The sequence below is a fragment of the Cygnus atratus genome, chromosome 19, assembly GCF_013377495.2.
Source record: "Cygnus atratus isolate AKBS03 ecotype Queensland, Australia chromosome 19, CAtr_DNAZoo_HiC_assembly, whole genome shotgun sequence".
Classification (NCBI taxonomy): domain Eukaryota; kingdom Metazoa; phylum Chordata; class Aves; order Anseriformes; family Anatidae; genus Cygnus; species Cygnus atratus.
In genome coordinates, this window is record NC_066380.1 from 10,067,154 (window position 1) to 10,090,383 (window position 23,230).

The window sequence follows — 23,230 nt, forward strand, 5'->3', positions numbered from 1 at the left end:
GGGCATGATCTGCGGCTGTAGGTTTTCAGTTGTAAGGGGCAAGACAGAAAAAGGAAGGGCAATTAGATGCATTTTAGAGATGGAGAAGTGAAATTTGGATCCAGTATCATGCTCACAAAGTGTATAGCAAAGCCTAAAAATAAACCCTGAACATTCAAGCCATTGCCTTATACCCAGCCAGCCTCTCCTCTCTCTGCCTCCTTCTTTGCCATGGTTTGCCACCTATAACACAAAAACGTGCTCAAGTGTGCAGCTCTGTTTATTCAGCACAATTCTGCTTGGCTGGGTCTGTTTATACGGAGAGGTGAATTGAGCCAGGGCACAGGGAAGGGCTGGAGCACATGACCCTAGGGGAAGTGACGTTACAGCTCTGCCCACTCTTTTAAATGCTATTTTTGCACCTCGCTTTCCATTATGAGTTTGGAGCTGCGGCAGTCAGAACCTCCAACACTCTCACATCCTCCAGTGTGAAACCCGGTTTAAAAGAAGCCCGCTCCCCCACAAAATTATATACATTTTAAAAGTTATACTGTATTTCTAATCTGCAGAAACCCTGAGCAGCCCAGGAACTGCCGGCTCCTCCACCTCGGTTGACCCAGCACCCAGCTCAGCAGTTCTGCCCCCATGAGCTCAAGCTCTTCCACTCCCGTTGCTCCTGCAGCAGAGAGCAGCCACTTCCCACCACCCCGAGGGAGAAGCCACTGCCCTAGGGCTGCCACGCTCCCAGAGCACAGGCACCCATCTGCATGGTGCGATGGAAGAAGAAGACCATGAAGCACAGCTCTCTGCCGCAAGGTAAAGGTGCCAAGGATGAGAGCAGCCACAGGGCTGGGGACTGGCCAGGCAACATGCCCAAACAGGACAAGCACGGCCTTTGCATTCAGGCTCCAGGTTTCTGCACCCTTTACCCAACACTTTTTTTCCTCCCTGGCTGCCACTCAGAGGGGGGTGAAGCAAGTTCCTCGCAGGCTTTCAGCCCAGTCTTTGTGGGGACAAGGGCAGACTGATGAGAGGGGCGCACACAATCCTGTTCCTGAAGACCTTCCAACAGACTGAGTCCAGATTTCCTACCAGGCTGATGAAGCACCTTTCCCCATCCACACACCTCCCACCTGTACCCCTTATCCATGGCTCAATATCTGCCACTTTGTCCTTCCATCTGGAAAGAGCAGATGCATGGGTAAGGGGGAGCCTGGTCCAAGCCCAGCGGTGCATGGGGCTGGGGAGATGCTGGTGCCCAAGGGTGCCTGGACAGGGGGCATTCTGTGGGTGCTGGGACCTGCACCCTCCTCAGCTCCGCGCTCATGCAGACCCTCCTCCCCAAAAAAGCACAAAAACATTCACAGTCAGGAATTCACAACAGTTTTCACTGGACTTTCTTCTGATTTATGACTTGAGGTGTAAATTCTCTCCCTATTCCCCCCTTGTACCCAGTAGGGCTTGGCTCTTTCAGCACTCTCAAGAAACTCATGTACGAGAGGTCCAACCACCTGGGGTACAGCCAGGAGTTGTGCATAGTCAGAGCTTCCTTACAGCCCAGGGAGCCCCTGCCTGCAGGAACAACCCCTTGGTGTCACTGGGGGAACACAGTGAAACCCCCAGGTCCTGCAATGTTGCCAGGCTGAACTGCTGCTGGTAGCTCTGGGGACCTGGGACAGAAAAAAGGAGGGAGAAGCTCAGGGTTCAGTTCTTCAGCATCTGCCCTTGGGGGGCTCCCAGCTCCCTGCCACACTCACTTGGTGCCCCAGTGTTTGCGGAAGGAGCCAGCAAAGCTCTTCTTAAACTTGTCATTGGCAAACACATAGATCAGGGGATCCAGGCAGGTGTTTGCCATGGTGAAGACCCAGCTGATGTAGTAGGCAACTTCCACTTGGTGCAGGAGCTTGCAAGACATGTCGTAGTACTTCACAATGACGCCTATGGTCCTGCAGACGTGCAGAGGACCGAAGCAGATGGCAAAAATCACTAGAGACACCGTTATCATCTGCAGAGACCTGTTCTTCATCTTCTTACCTCTGGAGCTTCTCTTGGCTGCTTTAGCAATGGCAGCTCCCAGCAGAGCACCGCAGGTCAAGGAAACAGCAAAGGGCAGGAGGAAAGAGAACACAACCACAACCATGTTGTAGACTAAGTAAACAGAGGACAAGTCCGACTGGTGAATATTCAGGCATCTTTCTGAGCCATCAATAACCGAAGTTTTAAGGACGAAGAAAAAAGGGAGCCCTTGGACAAAGAGGACGAGCCAGACGAACAAGCACAGCTTTCTCAAGAAGGTTCTCTTCTTCCAGAGGGACTTGCTCTTGTACCGAACAACCACAAAGTACCGGTGGATGCAGATGAGCGTCAGGAAATAGATGCTGCCGTACATGTGGGTGCTGTGCAGGAAGACTTCGAGCTGGCAGAGAAATTGGCCAAATGGCCACTGGTTGCCAAGGCTGAGGTAGGAAATCCGGAGTGGAGCAACAGGGATGACGGCGATGTCTGCCAGGACCAGGCTGAACTGGAGGATCATGCCCGAATCCCACTGCTTGATGTGGAAGCAGAAGACCCAGAAGCTCACGCCATTCAGCAGGACGCAGCCCAGCAGGAGGAGGGTCCCCAGGGCGGGGATGGCAGGGTGCAGCCCCTGGGGCAAGCAGTCCGAGCTGGTGTTCATGAAGGCGAGCAAGGCCAGCAGCTCCTCAGACACCTCCCTGCTGACCTGCAAGGGTTGGGGTGGAAGAGAGAAAGCAGTGAAACCACCCGAGCTCATCTTCTTGCACACGAAGGCTGAGCTGCATCAGAGGCGGGTTTTCAAACACTGTCGCTGAGGCTGAAGATCTGTGGCCAAACAATGACTATTAATTACCACAGGCACCACAGAGGAGACCTGGCAGGTGCAAGGGGCCACGTCCTGCTCTTCACAAGCAAGCACGACCTCGTGGTAATCGGACCCGACCCCGCCACACTCAGCTTGGCTTCCTCTGCTTGTGCTGCAAAAGAAAGAGAAAAGGCAACAAAGGAACCACAGGAGCAGCTCACAAGTTCACCGCTACTAACTGCTCACAAGAGAAGATGAAATGAATGATGCTGTCACTGCCTGGCTCCAAAAGTCTCTGCATTTAAAATCCCTTGCAAGAGCCCAGCATCACCCACACTACAATCATTTAGCAGGTTTTGTTACAGCGCAACTGGCAAGCGGCCGACTGAATTACCCCACCTTCTGCTGCCAGACTTCACCGCCCGGCAGACAGAGCAGCTCCCGCACACCCACCCCGCTCAGCTGCCGCATCCGAAATCCTCGCACCGCCCTCCAAGCACAGCGGGACACCCCAGCGGGTGCAGGGCGCTGCACAACCTGGCACAGGGAGCAGCTCCGGTCTCTGCCTCCAGGAGGGAGGACCATGGGGCTGCTGCTTCTGCTGCTCTCCACCCCACTGGGTTTGTACCTTTTAGGTCTCGTTATTTACTGCAAAAGGAGCTGGGGGCTGCCCGATGCCATCCCAGGGCTGCGCTTTCAGCCGATGGCACTCGCCACCGCGGGGTGACCCGCACTGCTGTCCCGCTCCTCAGCAGCAGCGATGGTGGGGCGAGGAGCAGGACCACCACAGCAGTGCCGAGCCTGCTCCTTTTTGGCACGCAGCCTCCGAGCCTGTTGGTGTCTCACCAGCAGGAAAACTTTCCCCAGCCGCTTGGGAGCCTCAATCCTTACCTGGATGACCTGAAGTCAGACACTTTTCTTTGCCTAAGTTTAAGCACTTGGCTTTAAAGCCTGGCTCTCTGTGAGCCGTTGCTCACACTGCCTTCAGGGTATGAGCCCACCACTCCTGAGCATCCCCCGGTGCTCAGCGCTGCTCTGGGATGCAGCCCCTGTGCCCAGGGATGGACCACAGGGAGAAATGGGGCGTGAAGGTGTTTTCACAGCTGATGCATTTTCAGGCAAAGGCACCTTTGGTCTCTCTTGGATTCTGTCGTCCAGAGAAACTTGCGATTAAACCAGACCTTTCTGTTTGCTCAGGACTGGCTGGATGTGGTGGGTGATGGATATGGCCTGAGAGGCTCAGAAAGGGCTGAGAACTAGCTGCCCACAGGGTGCCACTTCCTCACTGCAGCCTTTAACTCTCCTTTTGGTGAAAACAGGAGTTTAAACCCATGGGCTCTATGGGTTAATAACCAGCACTCCCCGGTTTAGCCAACACCTAAAGACAGTGCCTTCTAATGCAGAAATGTGTATGGCTATTGCAGACACACCTTCGCATTAACAGTTTGCTCACCTCTGTCTTTTTTGCCCTAGAAGTGAAGCTTTCCAAAATTAAGCATTTTTTTTAAATCAGGTTTTGTTGCTGCTATCATCCACAAGGATTTGCAACCGATCCAGAAAACCCAAACCAGGGCTGCCCCGTTGCAGAGAGCTGGCGACAAGCAGAGCCTTTCCTTCCTTCCCGGAGCAGAACCATTGCAGCCACAGTGACCAGCCTGGCTCTGGGGGTAGCAAACACCCCTCAGGCTCCTCGGCCTCACTTTCCCTGTGCTAGTGAGGGCTGGGATTGATGCCTGGGTTCACCCTGCCCTCTAGAAAGTGAGTTTACATATATGCAGTAATTGCTTCATGAAAGAAACAGAGCCTCCCTCCCCTGAGTAAGAGGAGAAATTAAAAGCAGTAAGAAGAAAACAACTAAGAATTACTCAAAAAAAAAAAAAAAAAAAAAAGAAAGAAAGAAAGAAAAGAAATCAGAATTGACTTACCAAGGAAAGGCAGAAAAAAAATGAATTTCCACTTACCTTGAAGGTGAATCACACAAGCCATTAACCATACACTTACCTCAAAAACAGCACTAAGGATCAGAGCAGGACCTGGAGAGGAGGAATGCAGAGCAGCACCCAGCCCTGCCTCTCAGCACAGCAGGGATTTTGCTCCTTCTTTATGTACAAAATTCCCCTGGTTTAGCCCGTCACCCAAAGATGAACTCCTGCTGCTCCACCCCAGAGAGCTCTTTGGGGCCAGAGGGGAGCGGTCCCCATGGGTCACACCAGGGCTGGTGGCACCGCGGTACTTGGAATCCTCCCTGCACCCAGCCACCCGGGGATTTCTCTGGCTTGACATGGAGGGGCAGGACTTCTCTGAGCCATTTCAAGGCAAAAGGGAAGTTTCTAAGAAAGCGGTGGTTTGGAGCACAGCCTGCAGCCCACGGAGCCTAATCATAGCAGTGGGACAGCAGCGACCACAGTCTGAGCTGCACGCGGGGACTTCCACCTGCAGCACTGTGCAGCGCCCCACGAGAAGCCTCGAGCGAGGGCTGCGGCGTGGCTTACAGTAAGTACTTTGTTCGTTTCTTATTTTATTCTTTTTCTTTTAAAGCACAGAACGTGGCCGCGGGGCTGCCTCCAGGCTGGCCCTGGTCTCTGTGGAGCCCACCGCCCCTGAGCTCTTTGCCACCATCAGCTCCCACCACAGGAGCGCTCCTCGGGCAGGAGCTTCCTCGACACAGCTGCAGAGCAACCTGGATATTTGTGTGAGAAGGAAAAAAAAAAAAAAAAAAAAAGGGAAAAGAACAAAGCAATGCCTACAACCATCCAAAACAAGACTCTGGATTGCAGCCACGTGTTCCTCTGCAGAAAAGACAAGAAAACAAGCATTTGTGTTACAAGTTCAGCATTCGAAGATGCTTTTAGCTCTACTGAGTCACCGCTTACGCTGCCAGCAGCCACTGCCTGTGCTGGCTCCCAGGCTGCGAAAGCCGTGAAGAGACACGTAAGGGCTGAACGAGAAAGGAGATGATGTAAACAAGATGTATGTAAAAGAGTTTATTGGAAGGAAACAGGAGGGTATTTACAGGGATACATCCAGCATGTGATCAGCAAAGCAAGGCATTCCTGTCCCTTCCCAAGGGAACGGCCATTTAGACATCTCTGTCCCATTCGGGTCGGCCTGCTCCGTTGAGGCTGGGAGCCCAGCCATGTCCTGCACCACTCCAGGAGTTAAGGTACACACCTCTGCATACTGATCGCTCCCAGCAGATTCCCCCACACCAGCAGAAGGGCAGGCAGAGCACCCAGCCACGTCCCCCACAGGCTGGGGGCAGGCTGAATGCCAGGAAAGCAAAGCCCCCACCGCCCAGAAATGCTTTCCCACTGTTCCCCCCCCCCCCCCCCCCCCCCCCCGACATCTTCTCTTTGTTTGTTGTTCTGTTCTTTGTGGATGCACCCGTGTGTACTGGGACAGGCAGTGGATGCCTCGGGGATAGCCACAGTGTCCCAGAGTTGAGGCACATCTTTGCAAGTTTATCCTTTGGGATGTGCAGAAAGTGGGTTCCTTGCTACTTCTAGCTCCTTTCTCAAAAAAATCTCAGAACTGAAGACAAACTCCACCTCACAAGGCCAGAACTTCATCTCCTGTAGGAGCAGAGGTCTGCATCCAAGCTACTTTCCAGCTTGCCCGGGCATCTCAGGAGCAGGGTGCCTCCAGCTTCCTCCTGCTCGGGCTCCGGGTGCCCCACTCAGGCACAGATCTCTGCCCTCGCCCGGGCGCCTCCTGCAAGCTTCAGCAAACGCAGCCCCCACCGCAGGAGCGCCTCGCACACAGCCGGGAAGCAGACGGACATGCAAATGCAGCAGGTGGCTACTTCAGCATAAGGAATGCCTGGTTCTCAGTCCCTTCCCTATCTACTTCTGGATAACGCGTCTGCGAGCCTGAGTCAGGCTTATAAATGGTTGGCAACGAGAAAAACAGGCTGTGTTTGAGCCAAACGTTATGTTCAGCAAACAAGGCAGTCAGTTTTGCCCTGAACATTTGCTGTTAGGAGCCTGGTGTCAGAATTCCGCCAGCGCTCAGAGATTCCCAGTTCTGCACACGACTGTAAGCAGGGCGGCAGGACGTGAGGACTGACTCTTGCCTCTAAAATCTAATTTTATGTCTAAATCACAGACTAATAAAAGAGCAATATTGTATTCTTTTGCCATCTATCTGCTCATTAGAAAGTCACTTTTACATTTGCCTCGACTGCTGGGAATGCTGCAAAGAAATCTAATTACAAGGTCATTGCAGCAAATTGCCTTCAGTGGCATAACTCTGAGTCACCAGTTCAGGGTGCTTTCCTTCCTCCAGCCCAGAGCCACCCACTCAACGGTGGTGACGAAAAGCAGAAAGAATGTACAGACCCCCGTGGGTGAGACTTAACAGGGAGCCAGCATTTCTGAAGCAATGAGTGCCATCTCTTTGGGTGCTGCTGTGGAAGCACGTCCCTCTGGGGCTCTGGGGACGGGTCACCAGCGGGACACCAAAGCCTTCCATTACTTTGGGCAATGCTGCTCACCAGCCACGCAGCCCTCAGGTGGGTGAGAGGAGACTGAAACCCTTTGGAGGCTTCCCACGGTTGCCCGAGGAGCAAATTTCATTAATTTCATTCTGCCCCAAAGAAATCTGCTCTCCATCTACCCAGCCCTTTGGGAAGAAGAAAGAAAAGTCACCTTGCTGCGCTGGGTGCAAAAACCTCATCCGGGGCCACTGCTGCTGGCTGGGGGCACCTCCCCAGCCCCTTGCCACGCAGCGCCGGGTCCCTGCGAGGAAGGGGCTCTTTCCCTCTCAGCCACACCAGGCTCAGGGGAAGGAAAAAGCTGCAGGGCGCAGCTCACGGTGCCTACAGGGTGCTCTCACACCGGCTGCTGCACGGTGGTCGGTGCGGGCCGCACAAGGGGTGGTGTCTTCAGGCTCAGGAAGCTCTCCCCATGCTCCCCGACAGACCTTGGGGCGTCCTCACGCCTTCCGGATGATCCGTCCCGGTTTCCTCCAGTCCCGGTACCGCTCCCTGCGCACCGAGTGGACCAGTGGCCTGGAGAAGCTGGAGTGGTTCGGTCTGGTGGCGCTGCTGGTGAGGAGAAAAGTGAGACAGCGTCAGAGGCATGGGTCGGAGCCAGGGACATGTCCCCTGCATCTATGCCCGGACCTCAGAGACCAAGGGGTGGCAGCTGCAGGGGTATGCACTGAAATCCCTGCAAAAAGGGGGGCATGGGGGGTGATCTCTGGGGCTTACGAGTAGAAATTTCCCCTCTTTCTAGATCCTGCTCAGCACCGCTCCTCCTGTGATCCCCAATAACTCCCCACCGTGCCCACAAGCAGCAGAGGGGGCTGGTGGAGCCGTGACCCCTTCTGTGGCCGAGGAAAACAGAGCTGGGGAAATGCTGTGAGCGGGAGAAAAAGCTGCTTTACGCCAGAGCTCGTTACTATTCGCCATCCACAAAAGGAGGACGAGCCCTGAAATCCCTGCCTGTGCTGCAAGTGCAGCCAAGAGACAGCTCTGTCGTGTCCTAATTAGCTTGCTGGTTTATAACTTCATTTCCTAATTGGTTTTCAGATTAATTACTTTAAACTAGCAGGCTGGGGAGGTGGCAGGAGGCGAAGCGTCACCTGACAGCGCCGGCCTCCTCTCCCAGGGAGGTCTGGCTTCTGGGGCTGAGCTCTTACAGGAAGGCTTTGGGTGACTTTCTTGGCAACGCCTGCAAATCCTAAAATTCAATAATCCCCGAATCTTGGATGGCACCAGCCCCTTGCTCACGTTGCCCATGGCAGGAGGTGGAAACGAGCAGCGCGAAGGCATTCAGGGCAAGATGCAGCTCTGTAGCTGCCCGCGCTGGGACCCGTCGGCCGAGCTCGCCCAGGCACTGAGCTACACACACTCAGCCCTGTGCAGGTGTGGGCGTGCGGCCACTTTCTATCCCCTAAACCAACACAGATGCTGTGGTTTTCTTGGTGCCAGGGCTGCATCAGCTGCCAGCAGACACCTCTGAGCTGGCTGGCGCTGCCCCCTGCCCTGCCAATGGAGCTCTACAGATGTGACAACCATTTCTGAGCACTTCCTAAACCCAAGCCTATACTGAAGAGTGAACGTCTGGCACCAGCTGTGCTCTCTGAGCACTGGGAAACCTGGCCACAAGGGCTCATCACCTGAGAAAGCTTCACCAGGTGCTGCCTCATCGCGGCAGCGTGTAGCAGCCACCACGAGCCCAGCCCCTGCACATGCTCTCCCTCCCCTACCGACACTGAGCTGGTTTTAAATCTGCTCAGCCCCTCCCCGGGACAATCTTACCTCCACTAAAAGGATCCCAGCTCATCCCATAATTTCACTTCTCCCCACTGCAGAGCTTCGCCTGCTGAGGGTGCAGCCTGTGAAGGCTCTGAGTGATGCACGCAGAGCTGGCGGCTCTGCTTTCCCAGGCTGGCTGGAGTCAGCTAAAGGAGCAAAATGATGCCGTGGCCAGCACCTCTACAAGGACACAGGGTGCCCAGAGATGCCCTTTCCCCAGCTGTGCCACAGCCCAGCCACCAAAGGGACCAGCAGGTGCCTACAGCCTCCCCGCCCACCTTCTGCCCTGTGCTCCAGCACGAGCCCTTGCATCCATCTTGTGGCCACAGCCAAACATCCTGAGCATCGCCACGAGTCACCGCAGTGACTAGTCCGGGCCAGGTACAACAGGGACAGGCACAAGGGCTGGGCTGGGCTTGGATGGGAAAGGCGGGGACGTGCCCAGGGTGCGGGGCCCTGCGCAAACCCTCCTGCCCGGTTCCAGCTCCCCAGCAGAGGCTGGGTCAGATGCCAGCCCCCAGGGATGTTTTTGTTTCTGATGGGGTGCCTTGTTCCCTTAGGTTCTCTTCGAAAGCTCCATCCTACGACATTATCCTGCCTGCTGAATGCAGGTTGTTTGGTGGCTGCTGGTAAATAAAATATTCATTAGGTTTTTCCGCATCACATCCGTTTGCTAGCACTCGGTTGCCTCATACCCAGGCGAGTTATTCTCCAATACCTCCCTGTGCCCTTCCCTGAAGCCAGCGAGGCAATCTGTCTCTGTCCTCAGTTATAAGCCAGCCAGCCCATCGCTTTCAAGCTATTTCTCCACTGGAGTTGTCTCCACCCATGGCTGCGTTCCCAGTGCAAATCACGCTACTTGTACAACTGCACAGCACAAGGTGCAGTACAGCTTTGCTGGTCAGGAAATTCAGCCAGCAAATTTATCCCTGAGCTGCAGATGAAGAGTCTGGCATCTCCTGGCTAGCGTCTGCCAGCAGGATCTGGGGACAACCGGGGACAAGCTCGCACCACTGCCTTCCCCTCCGTGGAGGCACCGTCAGCGCGTGCAGCACCCAGCACGCCGGGGCTGTCGCTGCGGCTGGGATGCTGCACGTCACGGGATTAGGATTAACGGTGAGCCGCCAGCTCTGCTTACTGTGCTGCGGCTGCCAGACCGAGAGCAAACTGGGTCACGGGCATCATCTTAGGTCCAAAGCCACAACACGTTGGTGCCATGGCCCGAGACCCAGCAGGAGGTGAATTTTGGATCCCAGGGTGCGAGTCTCTAACCACGCAGTCGACACAGAACTGCCGAGATATTTTTCTTTATAAGACAGTACTAAGACCATGATTACCCCAAGCATACCATACAATGTTTGCAGAAACATATATGTATTTTAAAGGTTCACAAGGTTTTCCTGTTATGGCCTTATTTCTGAAGCCTATTTTTGTTGTTGGGCAGAAAACAAGAAAGGGATTTGTGTAGTGGGCACAGCCCAGAGGGTGGGAGGAGACGGAGAGATAGTGACATGCACGCTGGTGATTTAGCAAGAAATACTCTGATTACGAAGTCCCTAGAGGTTTGTGTCTCATTGATGAGCATCTTGCCTAAAGTGGTACCCACATTTTAATCTTCAGGGCTTGTTGGTCAGGAACCTGAGTCATGGGGAACATGCTGAGCTGCAGCACATTGCCACAGAAAAACAAATCACAAAAAATGCCACACAAAAACAAACCTGTACCCGTGTGTCAAACGCACGGCATGCTCAGACAACACAGGCTCAAAAGATTAACAGACCTAATCCTACCTGTGTGCATTGACACACAACAGACAGGCACATGCACACATCTGCAGGGAGTGAGGTAGGCACACAAAAGGCAAGCTTCCCCACCAGAACATACCCGCTTCAGGACCGAGCCGTTCACCCTTCGAAAACACAACAACAGCAACTCACCTAGAAGACCAAACCGGACCCGCCTGCTTCTTCGGCTTGGCTATCTGCTTTTGGTACTCCATCCAGCCACTCACCAGCTCGTGAAGGATCATCATGTAGAGAAGGAAAATAAGAATCCTGGGATCCATTCGTGGCACTTCGGGATCTGCTTCATTGGGTACAGGTGACATCTGATCCAGGGGGGCCAGCTGGAGGGGCGCCGCTCCTTCTGGCCGGGCTCTCGGAACCGGCGAGGGCTGGAGGCAGGAGCGGGTGGCTGCCGAGGAGCAGCCTCACGGCCGGGTTTTGTGCAGAGGCAATTAATGCCGTAACGATCTCCCGGGGGGGACGAGAGGCTGGTGCCTCTTGCGCGAAGCGGCATCAACACAGCTGCAGAGGCTACGGACGCCTCCTTTAACGGGGTGGATCACATCTCCTGGGACTCCATCCCTTTTGTCTGCCTCTCACTCGTGCTTTGTCTGCATTACTCCGCAGCCATCGGCTTCCTTCACGTTCATGGCAGGAGCAGCCCGGCTCCAGCGGCGTTGATTGGCTGCGGCGGGGGCGAGTTGGCTGCCGTGCCCGCAAGCCGGGAGCGGGAGCGCTGGCTGGCTGCGAGGAATACATTAAAACCAGTCAATGACTGGGGAATCTCTGAGCCGTCTCTTCCCAGCAGCTCAGGATTTTGGTCTGCAGTGAGCCAATGTTGTTTTGCAGCATTACGGAGTGTTTTGCAGCGTTACGGAGTGTTTTGCAGCTGAGAAATCTTTTCTGCTTGCTTTTCTCGCAATCTTGTTTTATTCTCCTTGTTATTAGCCTTCGCTTAAATCTTTAGCTGCTATTCCCACTGTAGTAAAACCCTCGGGGTGTTCCTGATGGGCAGAAAAACCCTGCAGCCACAGCTCCCAGCCTTTTCCACACCAGAGCTCCTCTCCTAGCCCCTGGATCTCTTCCTGCCTGGCAGTGTAGGATCATGTTCAGCTGAGGTGCCTGTGACGCCGGGGCCCCAGGGCCTCCCCATTCCTGCCGCACAGAGCCCCAGGACACCATGCAATACACACACCTGGTATTTCCAGCAAGGCAAAATCATAGCTCAGTCTTGTTCAGACACTTGTCTATAAGGAGGGGGAAAAAAAAGAAAAAAATAAACCCTTTTTTTCATCATTTAAAATCAAGCCGTATCAATACCTGCCTTGTATTTCCAAGTGCACCTTACACAAAATTTACATTATTCCAGTGGAATCGTTCCACGGGAGAAACAGTAAGCCCTCAGCAATTAGTTCACTACCAGGATTACCTGGAAGCAAGAAGGCAGGTCGAGCACCCTGCCTTTGCTCGGTGGGGCTGTGCCAGACGAGGGGCAAACGCAGTGACCCTGAGATCTGCACAACACCTGCAAGAGTGCACGCGCCTCTGGGCTTGTGCTGGCCATGGTGTGGGGTCTGGCACTGTGGACAGCACAATCTGCCGAGAAGCACGACAGCCACATCGCACCCAGCCTCGCAACAACGCGCCATGAGGAAGTTTCTTCTCTGCTAACGGATTGCCTTACCCTTGGGCCTAGCACTCAAGGCAGGATGTTTCTCTCAGAAACTTTTGCCCTTTGGTATACAGCTGCAGACAAGTGCACAGAAGCCACGGATTATGATAGTTTTAAGTATGCCAAGACAAATACAATGCGCAGCAGGGGATGCTAATTACACTGTGTGTCTGCACGTGAAACAAGCCCAGGGGCAGTAACAACATCCCAGCCAAACGCGTGCCTCAAAGTATCATGTGGCATTTCTTCAGCTAACGAACGCTGTTTCATTTACGAGTTCAGAAGTGCTGAGTAACTCCAGATTCAGAGGAGAAGCACTCCTGGATGGGAGCGAGCAAGTGAATGAAACACGCGAGGGCTGGAGGTGTTGTAGCAGCTCCGAAAACGGGAATGCTTGAGGTTCTCCGTGACAGGGTGGCGGAGCCGCATCCCTATAGCAACAGAGAGAGTTGCCAGGCTGCAGGAGATGGGTTCTGATGTATGGCACAAGTCATACAGTGAGGGGTTTTAGACAACACTGATATTTTATACATATGCAATTTTTAATGAACAAAGGCAACGTGACTCCTTTGTTCCAGGGGAGAGCAGCGTTTTACATGAAATTCAAGAGAGAAATTACGGGGGAAAGACTGGCAGGATAGCACATTACAACTTACTCCTAGTTTTGTATTAGGTGCTCCTACTTATGAATACAAAATTGTAAAAAAAAAAAAAAAAATCTTCTTGTTGCTGTATATTACACCTTGATTGACTAATGCTCATTTAATACTATTGAAAATCCCAGCAGACTGTAGACTTAAATGCCTTGCTTCTGCTCTTTTGCCATCCTCTATATTCAGGCAAATGCTGCCTACGTCTGAAATTCTTCTTAAGTCTTTAAAAAGTTACCTGAGCTTTACCATACAATTTTAGTCTCCAGTTAAAAATGTCACCAATTCAGTCAATAATACGCAAGGCAGAAAGCCAATAACCCCCGAGTTATTGCCAGAGCCCACAGCTCTTATTAAGGCATTTTTTTTGTTTCCAGACAGGTTAGTGACTTGTCAAAAGCTCCAAGTTCTTCTCAAAGGAGTCAAAAAAAGTTACGGTGAAAAATACTTGCTATGAGCAATCTGATCAACTCTACCGAAAATCAAGGTTACCCTTATACCAAAGAAATGTGCCAGGAAATTTGAAATATTTTCTGCTTTGGTCTGCTGCACCCCGCCACTAGGAGCGGCGAGTTAATGTTTGCTAAGGGATTATGCGTGGGATTGGGTGTGAATTCCCATTGCTAAACCACACCAGGGAGTGTGCAGAGGGAAGCGCCACGCCTGACTGAAGTGTGCCAGTGCCAATTCGGGTTGGTGTTTTCAGAAATCTGCTGCAGCCGTGAGGGAGCTGAAAGGGCCCGGCTGCTCTCCTGGAGGCAGAGGCACCGTGCCCCGGGCCGGGGGGCAGTGCACAGCCCCGTGGCCACCTTCCCTCTGCCCCAGCCTGAGCTGCGGTTCGGGCCAAGGGCCCAGCCTTGTGAAAGCACCTGCATGAGTCCATCTTCCAGTCATGCCAGTAGCCCCCAAGCAGAGGTCTAGAAGCAGCTCGCAAGCATGCTGGGGACTCCTAAGGGTATGAAGCAAATATTAACTGGGCTGTTGCACACGTTGGTAGTCAGCTTTACGAAACAAGCATGGCAATAAAGCATGGATACAAGGCTACCCCGTAACAGACACCTGCATGCTGAAACACACCTTACCTGCAGAACACAGCCTTGATTTGCTTGAGTTGTCCACTGTTCTGCAAATATTTTTAATTAAGAGCCAGCACCCCTCAGATCCATCATCCCTCTTCCTCTCCTGCTGTTTCCAGACAACTCTGTACAAAAATGACAAGTAGGTCAAATATGGATAAAGGCTGTGTGAAAGAACTGGCACAGAAGAAGATTTCTCCAAGGCTGGATGGAAGCAGGGCAGAGGGAATAGCAGTGAGCCTGGACTCAGGCAGGTTCAGAATAACTGAAGGAAATGAGGAGCAGGCTCTGGGACACGGCGTGACGTGCCCAGGTTTTGGTGGGACAGAAATCCATACCGAGGTCAGTGCTTTCAGCTCATGGTTTAAGCAGCCAGCAAACAAACTGTGACATAGCTGAGCCACTAGTGCACTGATGAAATCTGATGCTCCAGCAGCAGAAGCAGCCGCACACCAAGGCCTGTGATTCCTTTGTGAAAGCATGATGGAAATGAGGCCAGGCTCCTTTGTCCGAGACACCTGACCCAGCTAGTTGGGCTGGAAGAAAAATCCAGGGTACCTGAGCCACCTGCAAGCAGCACAAAGCATCTCCACTGGCCCCACTGTTCCCATTCTTATGGGCCAAGGGACTGACGAACAGGGCTGTGTCACTCTGGGCCTGCTCAGGGCCTATTTCCCTCTTTGTTGGATGACAGTTTGGGCCTCTTTAGCACTAAAGAGATTTTTAAAAAAGAATTGGTAGATGTCAGTATTTACATTCATTACAGCCCCAAGGGCACACTGCAACACCTGAAGATCACTGCAACATCCGCAGATCACCTTACTTCAGCTTCTTGGAAGCACTCATCACCCCATTTCTCCACGTGGGAGGTGGCACAACTGACTAACGACCTGGAAAACCCACCCTTCCTAAAGTTCGCAGAATTCACGCAGTCTCTAAACTGCATCACAGAAAGGCAGCAATTATTGTTTTGGGGCAGTAAATCCAGTTAACACAATAGTCAAGGACTGGAAACACTGAACTTCCCTCAGACAGACCAAACGGAAAGATCAGGACAAACAGCTCCTACAACGAGTTGTGGGGTTCTGGTCCAGAACTCCTGTGGGGTGCAGAAGACACAGTGATCTCTGCAGCTAGCAGTCAGAGCTGACTGGTGGAAGTACCACCTTTTCGGTATAGTGCACATAAAAGTGGATCTCAGGTCTTCAAATATCCCAGACAGCACGCTATTAGCGACAGTGTTGCTTCCTGCACCTCTGTACAAAGCCCATGAATGCGGTGGTGCTGGGAGAGGTGAGATGGAAAACAGATTCCCTTCTCTGCCTTTTGGCCTCTCCTCAAGGAACCTGTTTGTAGGAAGTCCTTTGTAATTTTATGATTGCTCACCAGAGATTAAACAGAACATGGTGCCCATTTGGAGTGGGCCATGGGCTGGTAACAGATCTGGCCGTGACCTACGGAATCGGATGCTTTGCTGTTGCTCCACTGGCATTGTTTTGTTAGTCACCAATGACGCAGGCCCAGTGACCCTGACATCTTGAATGAGCCTTCAAGAGCAATTCGGGGGAATAAACTTCACCTGCCTCTGGCTCCCCCTTTCTCAAGCACATGCAGAGTTTCCTTCCTGAGCTCAGAGGACATCCAACAGATTTGGAAGCAGAGGGTGAAGTGGAAATACAACTGGCCACAGAGCCAGGAGAGAGCAGAACCCAGCCTTCACAAGTGGGTAGGCAACAGGATTCTCAGTTACAATGGAAAAACAAGCACTGCACGATTTGTCAGCACCTTCCACAGCACTAATCAAAGGCAAAGAATCTGCTCTGAGACAGATTTCTTCTGAGGGTTTTTAATTGCTCCTACCTATACATGTGCTTGAAAAATGGGAATACAAAACTTGTGTTCTTAGTCACCAGATTGCTTTGTATGCTAATGACTCATCACCAGGATTCTAATCAACATTTCATCACTTTCTAATTCTGTTAACCCCGATCAGCCAACAGAGCTTTGGCACAGCAACTTGATGCTACAGGAAAGAAAAACAAAACAAAACACAAAATGCTGAAATAATTGCCTCCCGGGTTCTGGACTTTTTTCTGTGACAACACCACGGGAACCAGAAAGCGATTCGTTTGACTCAGGCTGGATATATGGTTACAGGTATTCTCTTACTTACTTCCTTACCACAGAGCTGACATCCACAGCACGTGGAGAACAAGAAAGACACCGCTGCTCACTTCTGGGCAGCTGCTGGTGCAGGTGCTGTGGTCTAATGCTGCTGCTTTTCCTCTTTCGAGCACAGGCCGAGTCCAGCTGATCAGGAGAAGCAGCAACACAGCTCCTCTCTGAGTAGCTGTTTATAGGCCCAGGTAAGACACCTTTGCCCATTGTGCAATTGTTTTGCAAGAAAAGGAAGCTGGTTTTGCTGCATCCAGCTGCTTCGTGTCCTTCTCACCAACCCCCCCCCGCAGGTCCAGCAGGCCAAAGCCCGCCCACGCAGATTCGCAGATGGTTTCGTTGCTTTCTGTGCAGTTATTCTTCAAGTTGGACTGACCTCATTATCTTTAAGAAGGTCTCTAAAAGCCAATGGGCACTCCTCTCTTCACTCGTGGTCCTTCCTGCACTGCAGAAGGTGACATTAGGCAGGTTTAAAAGCTGATTCTCCTAGGAAGTAAGGAACTTCCCAACCTTACAAGAATCTTTCTAGGTGCTGACTTACAAACCCAGCACAAAAGTAAAGGCAGTTTTTAATAGAGCTTGCAGTAAAGAATTAGAAGAGGCAAATACCAGCTGCTCACACCCTTGTGAGCACCCTGAGCTGGGGCTGGGACATGAGCCCCCCATCCAGCCAAGCAACACACAGCAGAACCCCCCCCTGCTGCCCTGGCAGACAGGCACGATGTGTCCCTTGGAAACCTCTCTGAAGGAAAGGGGGAAAGCTTCTGCCCTCACCTAGATGGGAAAGATCCTTGCCATTTACACCACATTGTTTGCTGGGATCACATAAGGGAGAGGAGAGAATGGTGCTGAAGGCAACAGACAGAAGACAAGGTAGCGAGTGCCAGGTGCCCCAGGGCAAGAGGAAGAGAGGAGAGGAACTGGAGAAGCAGTGAATGCAGGGTGGTAAGAGTGGAGCACCCACAGAGCTGAAACCCTGCCCAAGGTATCCTCAACACCGTGACCTGTACTTGGGTGGAGCTGCCCTTAATCCCTGCCTTGCACCCACCTGGAGCTCCAGGAAGCTGACTTGCCCCTTGTTTGTGCCGCCGAGCCTGGCTCTGGAGGAGGGAGGGTGCTGGCAAGGATGCCCAGAACTCATTTGTGGGTTCCAAGCCAGGGCAACGGAGCTTGGACGAGTCCACGAGCCCTGCAGGGATCAGCCCTTATTAATAGCGTGGCCTGATGAGATACAAAGGTAGAAAGCAAGCTGGAGAGCAGACACCTCTTCAGGGCACAGTAGGATCTAACATCTAACAGAGCTGTGAAGACAACTTTGTGGAAATACTCACTCCTCCTGAAAAGCTGCTCCGTTGAGGTGTCTCTCTAGAGAGACAGCTTACTAATAATGGCATTTCTATTCCATAGCTTTTTACCACTGCATAAAAGAAAACATAAATCAGCATGTGTGCCGTCTGTCAAAACTGCAAGAAAGGCCAGAAACTGCCCAAATCACCCTGCATCGTTCAGTCTCCTCCCTGCTGACAGAAGAGCTCCAGAAGGCGCAGGCTGCAGCATGGCTCCTGCCCCACGCAGCCAGTACTGCTGCTGGTTACCCCTCACCACCACTTCCCTTGGACCAAGACCTAACCCCAGTGTAAGGGCATCTAAAATAGCATTTAAAGCATCCATAAGTACCTGTTTGTACACCTACAGGTAACATCTGTGTCATTCTCCATCCTGAAATGGCTGAATTATTCTGAAAAAGGAATTAACAAGATTTTTCATGTCTCTTCATTTTCTGGACTAGATGCTTTTCCAAAATATAAGCAAGACCTCCGTCGCCAGGGAAGCTGGATAAGGGGATCCTCGCTTACAGTGGAGGTCTCCCACTTACCAGAATTAAGCTGTAGGTGACTGTGATGCCCAAACTATGTAGCAGCTCCCCCAGAAGAGTGTCTTGGGGAGGGATAATTCAGTTTTCTGTTGTGTGACATCTGCTCCAGACTTTGTGACACTCCTTTTAAATGCCCAGCTTCCTTCCGGCCATCTGCATCGCTACCCATTGTTCCTGACCACTTTTCAAACAGCTCCCTGCCCACAGCAGTAAGGGGGAACAGGGTGTTCTGCCAACAAGCAGATGCTCGGGAGCATTCAGACATGTGAAGATGCACAACAATGCCTTCAAATTGCTGGGTCCCCACCTCTTTTTATCCTTGAAGTTACAGATTGGTGGAGCCCACCCTTACAACGGTCCCAGCTGTGAATTTTGTGGGAAATACTGTCAACGGGTTGGAAATCCAAAGCTGGCAATCAGCGCTCTCTAGGAGGTTGATTTCATAACTGTTCTTTTCCACCAATTTAGGTTTAATCCGGAGAAGTGCAGGAATTACAGCTACCAGGATCCAGCGCTCTTTTTGAACAATAAGCTTCCTTCTACGGGAGGAAATTGGTGCAACGGGGTTTCTTGTTGCACCCCTAATGACTCTATTGAGACACTGTGGCCGTAGCATAACTGAAGGTTCTTCTAGAGAAAAAGGCTCCTGAGTACTCTGTCACAACAGTAACCATCCCGTCTGTCAAGCTCACCCCTTTCCTTGTCCTTCCACTGCTTCTGAGCAAAGGAGGTGTGAGAGAGAGTGGCTCCTGTCTAAATTTTAGAGCTAAAGGCACTGCGTGGACACACATGGTCCCTCATCAAAAGGTCAAGGTTTAAGTCCCTGAACTGGATGGATCTCAGTGGAAAATCAGGAGCTTTAACAGTGAGGACATACTCGAATAAAGTGCTAAGCTTCTTCCTGAGCCCAGCAGGACTTTGGTAGATGCTGCCAAGGCACTGAAACAGCATCAGCAAGAACCACATTTTCTTCCTAACTGCCAGGTCTGCAAACTAGTGTTGGTGAGGCATCTGCCAAGCGAAGGACATGCCCTTCCCCAAAAGGGAGCAGTAAATCAGAGATATTACCCCAGCCCCAGGGAGCTCCAGGGAAGCAGGGCACCAGAAGGAGGTGAAGGCAAGGTGAAGGCACATGCAGAAGCAGGGGTACGGGTCCAGCCTAACATCAGGTGCTGCAGGCTGCTCAGGGCAAAGTCAGTAGGAGAAGGCCAGCAAAGGACCACGCTCCTTGTGCCAAATAAGAAAACCACCACAGGAATTGACACCACCCAAAGACTTGCTGAGAAGCGGAAATTCAGCAACAAACTCGCTGAACTGCAGACAAAGCCAAGATGAGCAGGACCGCCTACCAGCACAGAGCACCCAGGATCTGACCTCGTACCCAGATTTGACCTCCTACCCTTCCCTGCTGTGACCTTCCACTCCCACCAAAGGGGCGCATCAAGCCCTGGTACCTCTGGTGCAGTTTTGCACTTCTCCATGGCACAAACCTCATCAGGCTGAGAAGATGCATGTAAAGATGCATATATCTGCTTCAACAACACACACCCCAGCAGCCAATCTTGGAAATCATAGCAAGAACAATTTGGTGGCTTTCCAAGCACTTCAGCAGTACAGAGAAAGATCCAGAGGGCTCTGTGCTGTCTGGGGCTGACAACCTCTGCTCCTTCCCAGGGAACTGCTCGGGACCTCTATTAATCGTCTGTTGACCCAGGGACCTCTGTTCATTGTCTGGTGATGCACCGGTACAGCAGAGGAGGTAGCAAAGAACACATCATGTGAAAACACAACAGATGCTTCCCTGTGGTTCTGTGGCTGCTGAAATTATTAAGACCAGAAAACCTGATTATTTGGGTTTTGAAGCTTTAAATGCTTGACAAAGGGAATGCTGTGGTGTTTGTATATCGGTAACTTCTTACCAGGCTCACTTTGGTGAATTTTCATACCTGTTCCCCAAAGTGATACTGGTGAGGACCGTGCTGGGGCAGTGTTTGGGGAGGCACAGAGCCTCCCCTGCAGGAACCTTCCTGCCACCGTAGAGTCCTGATGGGACAGAGCAGAGGACCAGTCACTTGTAAGCCTGATGCCCAGCTCCTTGCTTTGTCCCAAAATTGAGCTTTACCTGAGGCAGCACAGTGGGCTGAGGCATGAAATTAGAACAAGAGGAGATTGCTATTTGCTAGAGCATTACAGGTAAGAGACATGACGAGACCAAGTCACGTAGCTCAGTTTAAGGCAGGGGAGATGACGACGGTAGAGCATCGTTTTCCCTGTGAAGGGCCATACACCAAGGGCTGTCCAGCCTTGAAAGATGAAGGCTGGTCCCTGGCAAGTGCTGACAGCTGTCCAGGTGCGAGGAACCGGCTGCTCCACTAGCAAGGCAGAACTGCCTCATGTAAGGAGCAGCGAGGGAGCTGGCAGCAGGAGCCTCCTCATCCACGCCATCCTCACCTGCTGGCTGACCTGTGTCCTGAGCCAGACATCCAGGGACCTCAAGGGGGAAGTTCAGGACAGCCCGAGCTTTCCTTCTGCAAGAACAGGCCCCATGTGCACTACACAAGCAGGCCAACATCTTCTAACTCAGTTCTTCAAAGTTAAACCTATGCCAGGTTTCCTTTTTACTTTTATATAGAGAGGTGGCCAGGAATCACCTAAAAACCTCAGTTCTGACAAAACAGAGGAGACTCTCAACAGCTGATGGGTACCCAGGGGGGGTCTTCACAGTCCTTCTGTCCAAGTAGATTTGTTCTGTCTCCTTATAGCTTGGGTCCACAAAGAACTTTCCTGCATCAAATCAGTATGTCACAGGAAGTTAAATAGTAACCATCTTTTCCACTAATTTTGTATAAAGTAGACCCGGTTCTTCTGCTAGTGGAGGCCTCAGTAACTGAATTTCAGAGCTGCTTTTATCAACTGCAATATTGCAGTTAACAGTGCTCTATCAACCTGCTAACGTAGCTCAATCCAAATGACTTGTTTCACAGCTCAACATAAAATTTCAGTTAAATGTTAACCATCCAAAAAGCCTGAAGAACCTCTCTGGGCTATTAGTTACTATGATCTCCCTGGAAAAGCACACAGAGAGGACCAGATTGCTCAAGCTAATTAGAATTCATTGCAAAAATTCATTCCCCAGTCAGGCGCAGCAGGTTCGGAGAGAATACACTATTTTTCCATACCGCAGGTATCGCATCCCCGTTGTAAAGACAAACTGTAACATAAGTGCATACAGGGAGCAGTTCCAGCTCCCTGCTCTATGCCAAGCTGGGAGGGATTTCGGGCGGTAGGGAAGGGCAGTCGGTGGTGCGCTGCCCTCCAGCGAGCATCCACAGCACTGCACGCTGCTTGCAACCGCACTGCATCTCGGCATCAATTGCAAAGGGCTACTTGGAGAGGGAAAAAAAAAACAATTCCCATAAACAGCCCAGTGGTACTGCACCTGGTAGTGTGCCGCTGGGCAATCTGACGCAAAAGCATCAGTCTGTGTAATTTCTGGAGCAAAACTATCCTCACCTCAAAGAACGGTAACAGACTTCGATGCTTACTTCTGAAAATATTTTCTGAAAATTGTTTCCTCTAACTTATCACATCTTTTTGCAAGAAAGCTGGCCAAGAGAGCACAGACTGGCAGCCATTCTAATTCTCCCCTGCCCCCAGATTTCCCCTCCACAGCTGAAGCAACAACCTGCAGAGTTTGGGCTCTGGGCTTCAATGTCTTTGTGCCATCTGAAAAACCAGGGGAAAAAAAAAAAATCAGCACTGTGGATACAGGCTAAAACACAAGAGGCCTTTCTGCCTAGTAGTAAGTAGCACAGTCAGACTGGATTAAAAGAAGTTCATGCTTCAGGAGCAGAGCAAGTCAGCCTGCTGTACACAGGAAGCCTTTAGTGACAGAGAGAATCCCTAACACAAACCTAAAAGAAACTCAGAGCCTGAATAGAACATGGACTTGAGAAGGTTCATTGCGAAAGGTTCACCAGCAGCATGGGATGTTGCTTTGTGTAAGTTACATGACAGTTTAAACGGTTTAAAAACAAAGCTTTGCAAGAAAGGATTGATTGTAATAACCAGTTCCTGTTTCCAGCAAGTTCGATGCCAAGAACTGCCGAGAGTCTGCCAAAAGCAATACTGACCCCAGGAGTCAGAGTAGAGACGAGGTGCACAAAGGCAGCTTGGACTAGAGGGCAGCACCCTTGTCTGCACACAAACCCAACCTGCCTTCCCAGTTTTCCCACGAGATGCAGGCAAGTCCCTGCATAAATGGAAAAACAAGGAGGCACGGAGGCAATAAAGAGAGATGATGCTCGCTTTCCTCATGCGGAACCCAATCTCAGGAGAAAGAAAGTGACACAAAGAGGGAGTCAGCAGCTTTGGGGAGGGATTTCCATCTCCGCTTAATGAGCACCTTTTTGGTTTTTTTTGGACACAGCTTCAGGAAATGGAGAAGTCTCATGAATATGACTTGGCATTGGGAGTGCTCAAATCCCAAGAAAAAAAAAAAGGTTGATGGAAAAATAAAAGAAGGGCAAGAAAGTAACTGGGCACAGCCAGTATGGGTGGGCTCCGAGGGTTAATTCTGCCTGACAAACCTGATAACCGTCTAAGAAGGGATACCTGACTTGGTAGACGAGGGGAGAGCAGCAGAGTTTACCTTGACCTTAAAGGGCTTTGGACACAACTGTCTGAAGAACACATACAGTCAAATCCCTTTGCTGTGGTGCAGATTGCCACGTGGAAAACTGGCAAGACACCAGGTCCAGAGGGTTGTGACCAACAGCACAAAGTCCAACTGGCAGCCAGTTACACGTAACATTCCTCAGGGGTCAGTAATAGGGCTAATATTATTTAATGCCTCCATTTGTAACCTAAAGACAGAACACACCCTCTGCAAGTTTTCAAATGGTATCAAGTTGTGAGAATGGCTGACACACTGGGCAG

At 51.6% G+C, this 23,230-nt stretch overlaps 1 protein-coding gene across 1 annotated transcript; it reads right to left on the reverse strand.

Annotated features, from left to right (window-relative positions):
- Window positions 1-1,732: 1,732 nt before the first annotated feature.
- LOC126913535 (P2Y purinoceptor 2-like) lies at window positions 1,733-11,091 on the reverse strand. Its single transcript, XM_050714657.1, has 4 exons — window positions 10,997-11,091; window positions 7,737-7,844; window positions 2,849-2,972; window positions 1,733-2,701 (listed from the first exon to the last, which is right to left on the reverse strand). The coding sequence occupies exons 1-4, from the start codon at window positions 11,089-11,091 to the stop codon at window positions 1,733-1,735; spliced, it is 1,296 nt and encodes a 431-aa protein (XP_050570614.1).
- Window positions 11,092-23,230: the final 12,139 nt, after the last annotated feature.

What these genes read in the sequence shown, in the direction of transcription:
- LOC126913535 (XM_050714657.1), bottom strand. Translation starts at nt 11,091, where the DNA reads ATGATGATCCTTCACGAGCTGGTGAGTGGCTGGATGGAGTACCAAAAG. An exon ending in GGACGGATCATCCGGAAGGC is followed by an intron (nt 2,973 to 7,736) that starts GTGAGGACGCCC and finishes TTTCTTTTGCAG; the next exon opens with CACAAGCAGAGGAAGCCAAG. An exon ending in TCTCCTCTGTGGTGCCTGTG is followed by an intron (nt 2,702 to 2,848) that starts GTAATTAATAGT and finishes CAACCCTTGCAG; the next exon opens with GTCAGCAGGGAGGTGTCTGA.